Consider the following 12033-nt stretch of genomic DNA (forward strand, 5'->3'; position numbering starts at 1 on the left):
GCATAAGTTGGACATTTGAAGTTGTTTGTTTACGGCCTTCTGTTAATGGAGATAATTTCCTATCATTGCAGGTATGCACATTTTACATTTTATGAAATTTTGTTTGAACATATAATAAATATCCAAATCTTTCGCCTAAAATAGGAATCCTTGAATTATGACACAGTATAACTGTTTTGTTAAAGATATCTTAGTCCTAGTCGAAAAGAATGAAAACGGGCAAAGGTATTGTTTAATGCTAAAGCAGTAACCCAAGAACATTGTTTAATGCTAAAGCAGTAACCCAAGAACATTTTCTTCTTTAGTATTAATTCAAGAAATGTACCATGATGATAATAAATAAGTTTTAATGGTCATAGCTAGTGGATGTTCTATGGTTAGGTCACACTGACCTGTGTCTTCTAATGATGTGCATGACTGCAATGAAATATATTTTCTTTCGGTTTTTTTCCACTTTTGCTTGTACTAGTTTTCTTTTTTACTTCTTCTGTCACTTATTTCACTTGGCACATATCACTGCTTCTGCTTTTTGCTTGCATGTGTTGCTTCTGCTGTAGATACTGTTCCCCTGAAAGCTTATCCCATGTGGTATTGTTACGTTGTTGTACTGTTCCCCTTACAGCTGATTCTCAATGGCGTAGTTAAGTTGTTGTAACAGTGGAGACAATGTGTGGCATTTTACATTGTTTACCAGTTAACCTGTCTGAGTGTACAAGAAAGACATTTGATAAGCTGTGTATTTAGAGCAAATATGAGGAACTATGACTTCTTATAAAGTTGTATGGTAAGATTAATATTAGCATTTGTTATTAAGGACACATTTAGAACTATCGAAAAGTTATTTTGTGTATTTACAATATATACAGCAGGATATATTTAGCAGGGAGATTAAACAATGCTTTACTTGTTTATATAGTTATATATATTCAGCTGGGAAATTAAACATTGCATAGCTTAAAATGTAAATGGATACAAAATTTTATTTGAAAATTGTATGTTATCGTATATTCTTTTTGATATGAAATCCTTAAAAATCCATTTGGTGTATATAGAACTGATAATCTCAAAATATTTTGTATAATTACATTTAGTTGTTTGGAATATTGTACATCACAAGAAGATATCCTCATTCAGTTGGTTTTTTCACAGTTCGTATTCACCGATGTATCGATAGGGATTATAGGGATTCCAGAACAGAGTTGGTCTTGCATGATCTATGCTTGTTGTCAGCCATGCAGCAACTATAATGAGGATTGGATGGCCAAAATGGCAGGTATATATGGCTAGTACTTATTTAGTTAACCTTTCGACACAACTAAAACATTTGATGTAGGTGATAATTTGATCTTGGTCTTTGTTCCAACATTGTTTGGAAGCATACTGGCATTATCAAGCTCTAGTTTGCCTCTTTGTTGCTGGGATGGTGGCGTAGCCTAGTGGTTAAAGTGTTCGCTTGTCCAGCCGAAGGCCTGGGTTCGATTCCCCACATGGGTACTATGTGTGAAGCTCATTTCTGGTGTTCCCTGCTAAGACATTCCTGAAATATTGCTAAAAGCGGCATAAAGCCATACTCATTCACTCGGCTATGAACTGACAATGGCAGAAAATGTCTTTGCTTACTAATAGCTCTCATCTTGAGTACTATGTATCATATATCTCTTGTTGAGCTTCTTCAGATGCAGACGTGAAGCTGTTTCACAAGGTATTCCCATGTATTCTGTATGTGACAGAACTGGTCACTCTGTATGTAACAGTTAATACACCAAGTTTATTGTTGGGACAGCCTGTAACCACATAAAGTTGGGTCGGGTTCCTCAAGGCTAGATATTCCCATGTATTCTGTATGTGACAGAACAGGTCACTCTGTATGGTACAGTTATACACCTAGTTTATTGTTGGGACAGCCTGTAACCACCTAAAGTTGGGTTGGGCTCCTCAAGGCTAGATATTCCCATGTATTCTGTATGTCACCGAACAAGTCACTCTGTATGGTACAGTTATACACCTAGTTTATTGTTGGGACAGCCTGTAACCACCTAAAGTTGGGTCGGGCTCTTCAAGGCTAGATATTCCCATGTATTCTGTATGTGACAGAACAGGTCACTCTGTATGTAACAGTTAATACACCAAGTTTATTGTTCGGGCAGAGTACAGTCTGTAACCACCTGGCAATGGGTTAGAGTTTCACGATTCTCCATACTCCCCAATATTCTGTGTGCCACAGAACTGGTCACATTGTAGTGGTACAGTTAGGAAACCAAGTTTATTGTTGGGAGAATATACCATATGCTCGCTGTAAGCAACTTAAATCTAGGTAAGGTTATTCTTGTGTGACCTGGCTGATAGTATGCCTCACTCAGAGGTCGTCGAAGCCATGTTGATCGTTTCGATCATTTTGTCCTTCTTCATCAGACATTCGATATATATAATTGTGATTTTCTGACTCACTCATTGGCCAACATTCACTCACTCCAGGCTGTTGGGGACGTAAGTGGCCCTGCGATCTAATCCTCTGCAATTAGCTGTACGGAGTTGTGTCCCCTGGGCATGCCAGGAACCCATGATCACGGTTGAATCTCAAGTTGACCAGATAATGCCTCTAGGTTTGTCAGCACCATCCCCATGCTTGTTGGAACCACTAACTTGGTAATGTCTGAGATCTGTATCTCTTGGAATGTTCCGTTGAGCTGCGATATAACCGAAGTGCTGTTCAGAGCGTTGTTAATCCAAACTCACTCACTCTGGCCTTCCAAGAGGCATCTCTGATTTTACCTACTTCTGGGAGAATATTTTACTAACTGTGCTAACTTCTGTCAATATCAGAAATAACATCAGCAGTGTTTTTTCCATCACACATGGGGTGTTGGGGTAGCCTTGTGGTTAAAGCGTTCGCTCATCACGTCGTAGATCTGGGTTCGATTCCCCACATGGGTACAATGTGTGAAGACCATTTCTGGTATCTCCCACCATGATATTGCTGGAATATTGTTAGAAGCGGTGTAAAACCATACTCACTCACTCCATCACATGTGACATCACATTGACTGGAGGGTAACCTCCGCTTGATGAACGCTACTAATCTAGCTGTCCATCATTATGCTGTCAATCAAACAGTGAATTATTAAACTACATTTGGGTGAATCCCCCAATGTCTAGAACCTGTGAAGATGCTGGTTAAAATTGATCTTCAATAACCCATGCTTGTCGTAAGAGGCGACTGGCGGGATCGGGTGTCAGGCTCGTTGACTTGGTTGACACATGTCATGGTATCCCAATTGCGCAGATTGATGCTCGTGTTGTTGATTTCCCACATGGGCACAATGTGTGAAGCCCATTTCTGGTGTCCCCCTCCGTGATATTGCTGGAATTTTGCTAAAAGCGGTGTAAAACCTTACTCACTCACTCACTCTATTTTGGGGGGTTGATCATTGCTCATGCTGTCAAACAACTTGCCAATATGTGAATTTTATCTGTTACAATGAGTTGGCATTGACTTAAACAGGATCCCAGATACATGCAGATCTGTCATACTGGATAGAAAATGCCATGTAAGATGGTTCTCTTTATGGACTGTTTCACTTACAGAGGCCAACATCCAAGGTGCGGGTATCACGTACTGGTATTCAGTATGTCGTGATGAATAGTTGGGCAGCCACTGTCATTTGACACTGGGGGTGGTGGGGTAACCTAGTGTTTAAAGAGTTCGCTCGTCACACCGAAGGCCTGGGTTCAATTCCCCTCATGGGTACAGTGTGTGAAGCCCATTTCTGGTTTCCCACGCCATGATATTGCTGGAATATTGCTAAAAGTAGCAATAAACACCACTCACTCAATCACTGACACTGAGGTTTGAGATGATCCCATGCAATCTTGAAAATGGTGACTGTGCACAGGACATTGCCTAACGGTCATCTTTGCTAGCCAGTCGGCTAAATAGAAATGAAATTCAGTGACAGCTCAAAATTTGAAGGGAATCTGAAAGATGGATTCAGAAACCTTTTTTTCAAATGAAATAAAACAAACATCAACTGTCCCAGAAAGAGAGCTTGGAATGTATTTCTGACTGGTCTGAAACAATTCACCCACTCACTGCAAATGGATCAATTCAGAAAAGAATTTGTTGACAAAAAACGGGAATGAACTGTTGATTTGTAGGTCTGAGGGACTTTCAGGAGTCTTTTTCAATGTGCTAAAAGTAGCTAAAACCATAAACCTTCGGGAAATTTTACATGTCCAATAAAACCAGCTAGACTGACTGAAGAAGTTGGATATAGTACGACTTAATGGACATGCTACCTGGGTGCAATTGAATAGGATTTGATAATTCAAATGGTGCCATTCTTTAAAATATTGGACTCACAGCACATTCATTTTCATTTTGTTCATTCTTTTTCTTGTTCTGTGAAACTCTTTTTGACTGTTTGACATCAAGGTACTCTGATTGTTTCTAGCATATATTTTCTTTCTTTAACTTTAGTTATGAGCGTCTTGTTTGCTTTAAGAACGGTTTCTTTTGAGTTGCGACCTTTAATCTCTAACAACTTCTGGTTTAACTTGTTGGTTCTAACACATTGCAGGTTTTAGTGAATGCTGATAGAGTACTTTTTTTAGTGCCATTTTAGAAATTGGGAAATACAATATTGGCAAACTTTAGGGACAAAAACATCTGTTATTTCATGAGTGCTGCATTTCAGTACAGATGCTTGTGTTCAGGAATTCTGTCCTGCTTGACAACGGAACAAGAATATATATTGACAGGGCTCGATTTAGTACTTTGTTACTTGCACTGGTGCAACCCCAATATTACAAAATGCAATCTAGCTATAAGCTGAACTTGCACCTGGTGCAACTCAATTTCTGAGTGGGTAAACTCTCAATAAAACATCTAAATAATTCATTACCATATTTCTTACATTGCATATTGCAATAAAAGCAGTGCAACTGGAATTTGACTGGTGCAACTAGGTTTTTATCTAAGGTTGCACCTGGTGCAAGTAGGTTAACATCTCTTAAATCGAGCCCCGATTGAAATGTTGCTCCCATGATATAACAGAAGTTATCCATAAAGTGTGTCAATATTGCCGAGAGCATGCTAAAAGTAGGTTGTATAACACACATTTTCACATAATTTGGGGCATTCTGTACAACGTTTGTAAGGACTAGAATTGTTTCTAAGAGTAACAATTATTTGAATATAGTAATAATAAAACCCAACTATATGCAGCACTTACTTGGAGATTAGTATTTCCTGATTGGTATAAAAGATTCTGCAGAATAACATCACTGACTTTTTGCTACATTATTTAGTGTAATAGTTAAAAAAACAGGCAGTGAATTTTTTTCCCTTTTTTAACTTTGGCATAATGAATAATATATTTACCTCAAAAAGTTATTCTTTTATGGAGCTAAAAATTCAAGAACATTGTTAAACTAGACTTCCAGGTTTACTCACAAACCCACAGGATAGCCATAGCAGCCATATTGGAAAACCTTCTTTGGCCATAACTCAGCCATTTCCTTTTCAAGTTTAATGAAATTTTAATAGTTGTGCAGTGAGTATACTGGCTCAACACTTGTGTTCCGTTTTCGTGATACTGTAAATTTTGGTCTTTATTTGGCATTTGCACTTTGACCATGCTCATTAGCACTAATGAAATTGACTGTAACACAAGGCGAGCCACAATGAGTGTTATAGCTGGCATCCTGTCCAAGCTAGTCATGTGATACTGATTCTATGGGTTTGCAGGAAATATTTGTCATTGTTATGAAGTAGGGGTTTATTTATGGGAAATTAAGTGTTACAGTTTATGTTGGGAGCATGTGTAGACACGTACTATTTTTTACAATATTCCCAAAATAGCATGTCTCAGATACCAGTAATTGTTGACAAGAGTAAAAACCTCTCAAGTATTGATTGGATATTGTAGTATGTATTTCATGATAATTTCTGTATCAATATATTTTTTCAAGGCAATGCAACCTTTTTTGTTATTTCTTTTTAGTTTGTGTACTATCCATGATTTGTTTTGGTGGGTTAATTTACATGGCTTTGAATTGCCATATTGTTTCAGCCCTCAGTCTTTGTTTACCTTCCCAAGGCAAGGGAGTTAACCGATTCATATAGTCATGCTTCCACTCTGGCAGAACTAGCCTGGGATTTTGTAGCTTGATCAAAGTTCCGCCAATTGCTGTTTAGAGCTACACCCCTCCTTTGTCCCTATTTTCCAGTGAGATTCTGCCAAGATTAAAACAAATGGCATTAGCACAGAACTCCACACTGCTGGGACATACTCTGAGTGCATACAGCATAATGGACATAATTACCCCTGATAACCCAAGCTGCCTGTGAGGCAGTAGAAGATGTGATAGTCTTATGACTTATCCCACCGGGTACCCATTTTCTGCTGTGTAATACAGAGGTAATTTTGAAACTCATTTGCCTAAAGTGAGACCACAAGTGTGCTTGGTTGTAGAGCAGGACTCTCTTAGAAACTCGGGTTTCAAGCTTTCAACATGATCACCCATCCAAGGACTCTCTGTGACTAGCGTTTCTTAACATTGACTGATTTGTGATCTGGGCTGTATGCACTGGACCAAAAACTACCACCAGGCTTTGCCTGGCTATGACAAACCTATCCATAATCAACATCTGTATGGTAAGAGCATGGGTCTCACCTCGTAATGTGCATCAGCTTACTTGAGCTCCTTGAGTATAAGACCGCCTCCGTGGTGTAGTGGTTAGAGCGTCCGCCCGGGAGAGCGGAAGGTCGCGGGTTTGATTCCCGACCGCGTCATACCAAAAGACGTTAAAATATGGTACTTGTTGGCCCCTGCCTGGCGCTCGGCATTAATGGGTACAACAAGGACTGGTCGGCTCGGAGTCAGTATAATGTGTCTGAGTGGGGTATTCATACTTCACTGCGGCATGGTATCTCAGTGGGCTAGCACTATACAACCAGCTTAAGTCTGGGCTAGTACAAGCAGCCGCACATACACACGGATGCACGTCGTCATATGAGCGAAATATTCTCCAGCGCAACTTTAAACCCAATTTCACCTCACCTCACCTCACCTTGAGTATAAAGATAAAAAAAGTTGGAATATATCTGGAAATAACCCAGATGATGATACAGATGCTTTTCAAGTACTGCAGTCGACCAAAATATTCAGGCGAACTGGTAGATGTATATACTTGAAAGTTTCATTTTGACTATGCATACTTGTTAGTTACATTGTTGTGCATGTGTGTTAGACCAGCCAGTACATAACTGGTTTGGCACTGATGGAAGCTGGTCTTGTAGAGTTAGTTGACTCCCTTGCCTTAGGAAGTTGGTGTACGTCAAGTATTACATACGCAGAGATGCCAACCACTCCGAGTTTGGAGGAGTTACTCTGATTTTCAAATACAAAATCTGCTCTCCGATTTCTCTTTAAAAAACTCTGATTTTTTAGAAAAAATTCTGAATTTATTTTTGCGGTATACAATTTCATAAGTCGCCAGTGATTTATTTGAGTGAACACTGGTAAAAGCATTCAGAAGCTTAGCGTTTGATCCTTTGGGTGTCGATTGTGTATATTCCGTGTTATTGACGATGAAGATTCACAAAGTTTTTCCGAAGGCATGTGAAAGTGAAACAAAATGGCAGAACCGACCAAACGCTCATGCCCAACTTGCACCTTTGGTGCTCAGGCCTGGCTTTCAGCCAGTCATGACTCCGTTTTCCTTAGATTCAGGGTTGGCGTCTCTGCGATACGCTGTCTGTCTTGTGACAGGATTGTAATTTCTTTGAGTGGCATTTTAGAAGTTGGGAAGTACAATATAGAACACACTTTATGGATAACAACTTCTTTTTATTCGTGAGTGCGACGTTTCGATACAGATTCTTGTACCGTTGTCATGCTTGTCGTAAGTCTATATTAAAGTATGGGAGTTACGATCATCTTAACGCTACGACAGTCGTAAGTCTATATTAAAGTATGGGAGTTACGATCATCTTAGCGCTACGACAGTCGTAAGTCTATATTAAAGTATGGGAGTTATGATCATCTTAGGGCTACGACAGTCGTAAGTCTATATTAAAGTATTGGAGTTACGATCATCTTAGCGCTACGATCGCTTTGTGGAACAGGGCCCTGGTAATAATGTGGGCTAATTATTGATCACTGGCATTAACTTGCATGGCATCATTCCTTTTGCGTATTGCTATTTTTTAATTCACAGATTACATTGGATTACTGAGTAATTACATAAAATGTTGTCATCATGTTGGCATTTAAAAACTTAATACTAAATCTCAAAGTGTATGCAAAAATAAGATGCTCTGATCTTAGCTGTGGAATCTTGGTCCTTCCTACTTTTTTTTGTTTCATTTTGTTTTGTGATTATTTTTTTAATCTGTCAATAAGTGTTTTTTAATTCATGTAAAATGAAATCGAGTACCATTGACCATGGATAAAACTCATAACATTTTTTTAACTGGATATATAAATGTTGAAAATTCTGTCATGTGTAACAGTAGATATATTTATGAGTTATTGCATCCTTTTTATTACAAATGATAGATATGTTGATAATATTAATATCCTTTGGAAGTGATACATTTTATGTAAAAAAGTATTTATGGTAACAAAATTACTCATTTGTATGTGTCATGCCACAGGGTCCTTGAGCAAAATATCAGTTATTAAATAGAGGACTTCTTAAGTCAAACATTCAAAATATCATTGGTCCAACCTTTGTCTTGATGAATTTCAGTCTGGTCCTTTTTTCAGTATGTTGTGAGAAGACCTAACATCCAAAGAGGTCAGGTGATGTTTCGGTGAACCCTGACCTCCTGAATGAAGTATGGATGCTTTTTTGGCCAATCAAGTGTCAGTTTTCGGAACAATAAGGTTTCATTTCATTCCCACCTCAGTTTGGAAATTATGAACTTTATGTAAGAAAACCATACGGACACAAGTATTCACCCTGCAGTACACCTTTTTAAAAACTTCCACAACATAGAGTGTGGCCTTTATGTCTCCCCAGTTTTGAAGTGAGTAAATTCCAGAAACAAGCATGTGAAACTTTCAGTGTAGAAATTTGATCTAAAAAAATATGAGAAAAACATAATATGTTTTGAGATTCAGATGTAAATGTTCTCCACAGGTTGCTAGTCCCGGCAATTTTAAAACTGCGACAATTATTTTTTTCAAAGGATGGTGGGTCAGAGTTATAAGAAATATGAATGATATAATGCACTAAAAGTTATTTCTGCCCTTTATGAATAAGCAAATATTTTGAGTACAAAGATGTACCGGACAAAACATTTCCTGATGAAAAGCATACAAACAGTAGAGGTTGTACAGAATGCCACTTTGCTTGTGTTTGGTGTGTTTGGTGTGTAGTTTCATATGTCCAACTATCAACACTCTACAAACATGCTCTACACATACATATTCTCTCAGTTTGGCAAAAAGACATTATCATTTTGGCACTGTAATTCACCTACAGAGTTGCATCCCTTGAGTACACCAGTAACCTATGATCATGGGTTTGAATCCTGGTTTGTTAGCACCATACCCATGTTGTTTAACTAGAGTTTTAAATGATACGAGCCTGCATCACTTTTCCTTTCCTCCCACAATAAACCTTCACACCTTCATACAACTGGAAAACTTGAATGAAGTGTTAAACCCATCTCAGTTATTCCCCCTAACATGGTTGATGCACTAACAAAACACTAAATGAATTACCTCAAACTCATTTTCTAATTGGCATTCACATACAGACAGATGTAAACAGCGAAGTGAGAATTCCTTCACTTTTTTATTTCAGTACGGAAATAGGCAAGATTCGCAATACACGCTATGTGCAGGCCTTTATCCTAGGGCCGGTATTCGTGTCCATGAAGCTGGTGATTTTCCTCATGGTCATCACATATGTGTGTACAGGAAAAGTGCTGATGTCGAAGTCTTTGTTTGTGGCCATTGGACTTCTGCAAGGCATCCGAGTTTCAGTGACTCTGTTCATTGCCCTCGCCTTTCAGTTCTCTGCAGAGATGGCAGTCTGTTGCCAACGGATACAGGTTTGTCATCTTTTCAGTATAATCATGGGATGCAGCTGTACAGTTTTGCTGCTGGGTTAACACAGCTGTGAAGGAGGTGCTGAGGCTTTTACACAACTGTATTGGTGCCATGGTGTTTATACCAATGTACTAGTGCAACAGCGTTTGTGGATCTGTGAGGGTGGTGCTATGGTATTTTAGCACTGTACTAGTGCAACAGCGTTTGTGGATCTGTGAGGGTGGTGCTATGGGTTTTTTCATCTGTATTGGTGCTACATGGCACTTAAATGGTGCTATGGTGTTTATACCACTGTACTTGTACAACAACGTTTATACTTCTGTAAAGGTGGTGCTATGGTGTTTTTTCAGCTGTATTTGTGCTATGGTGTTTATACCACTGAACTGGTGCAACAGTGCATATACTTCTGTAAGGGTGGTGCTATGGTGTTTATACCACTGAACTGGTGCAACAGTATTTATGCTTCTGTAAGGGTGGTACTATGGTGTTTATACCACTGTACTTGTATAACAGCATTTATACTTCTGTAAGGGTGGTACTATGGTGTTTATATCACTGTACTTGTATAACAGCATTTATACTTCTGTAAGGGTGGTACTATGGCGTTTATGCCACTGTACTTGTACAACAGCGTTTATACTTCTGTAAGGGTTATGCTATGGTATTTATACCACTGTACTTGTATAACAGCATTTATACTTCTGTAAGGGTGGTGCTATGGTGTTTATACCACTGTACTTGTACAACAGCGTTTATACTTCTGTAAGGGTGGTACTATGGTGTTTATATCCTGTACTTGTACAACAGTGTTTGTACTTCTGTAAGGGTTGTGCTATGGTGTTTATACCACTGTACTTGTACAGCAGCGTTTATGCTTCTGTAAGGGTGGTGCTGTGGGGTTTATTTAGCTGAATTAGTGCTATGGTGTGCTAGCACTGTACTTGTACAACAGCGTTTATACTTCTGTAAGGGTGCACGGTGCTGTGGGGTTTATTCAGCTGAATTAGTGCTATGGTGTGCTAGCACTGTACTTGTACAACAGCGTTTATACTTCTGTAAGGGTGCACGGTGCTGTGGGGTTTATTCAGCTGAATTAGTGCTATGGTGTACTAGCGCTGTACTTGTACAACAGTGTTTATACTTCTATAAGGGTTGTGCTATTGCGTTGAATATACCACTGTACTTGTACAACAGTGTTTGTACTTCTGTAAGGGTTGTGCTATGGTGTTTATACCAGTGTACTTGTACAACAGCGTTTATACTTCTGTAAAGGTGGTGCTATGGTGTTTATACCAGTGTACTTGTACAACAGCATTTATGCTTCTGTAAGGGTGGTGCTGTGGGGTTTATTCAGCTGAATTAGTGCTATGGTGTGCTAGCACTGTACTTGTACAACAGTGTTTATACTTCTATAAGGGTTGTGCTATGGTGTGCTAGCACTGTACTTGTACAACAGCGTTTATACTTCTGTAAGGGTGGTGCTGTGGGGTTTATTCAGCTGAATTAGTGCTATGGTGTGCTAGCACTGTACTTGTACAACAGTGTTTATACTTCTATAAGGGTTGTGCTATGGTGTGCTAGCAGTGTACTTGTACAACAGCATTTATACTTCTGTAAGGGTGGTGCTATGGTGTTTATACCAGTGTACTTGTACAACAGCGTTTATACTTCTGTAAAGGTGGTGCTATGGTGTTTATACCAGTGTACTTGTACAACAGCGTTTATACTTCTGTAAAGGTGGTGCTATGGTGTTTATACCACTGTACTTGTACAACAGCGTATATACTTCTGTAAGGGTGGTGCTATGGTGTTTACACCACTGTACTTGTATAACAGCATTTATAGTTCTGTAAGGGTGGTGCTATGGTGTTTATACCACTGTACTTGTACAACAGCGTATATACTTCTGTAAGGGTGGTTCTGTGGTGTTTACACCACTGTACTTGTATAACAGCATTTATACTTCTG

At 39.0% G+C, this 12033-nt stretch overlaps 1 protein-coding gene across 3 annotated transcripts in view; it reads left to right on the forward strand.

Annotated features, from left to right (window-relative positions):
- LOC124281103 (ATP-binding cassette sub-family C member 4-like) overlaps positions 1-12033 on the forward strand; it is a 99839-nt gene that overhangs the window by 11589 nt on the left and 76217 nt on the right. The window contains exon 6 of one of the 3 annotated variants that reach the window (XM_046717120.1): positions 9818-10067. The exons of the other annotated variants lie outside the window; for them this stretch is intronic. Coding sequence (XP_046573076.1) covers positions 9818-10067 — 250 coding nt within the window. The remainder of the gene's footprint in view (positions 1-9817; positions 10068-12033) is intronic. 3 annotated transcript variants of the gene reach the window in all.

The sequence above is a fragment of the Haliotis rubra genome, unplaced genomic scaffold (assembly GCF_003918875.1).
Source record: "Haliotis rubra isolate DU_JTF1 unplaced genomic scaffold, ASM391887v1 Scf28, whole genome shotgun sequence".
Lineage (NCBI taxonomy): Eukaryota > Metazoa > Mollusca > Gastropoda > Lepetellida > Haliotidae > Haliotis > Haliotis rubra.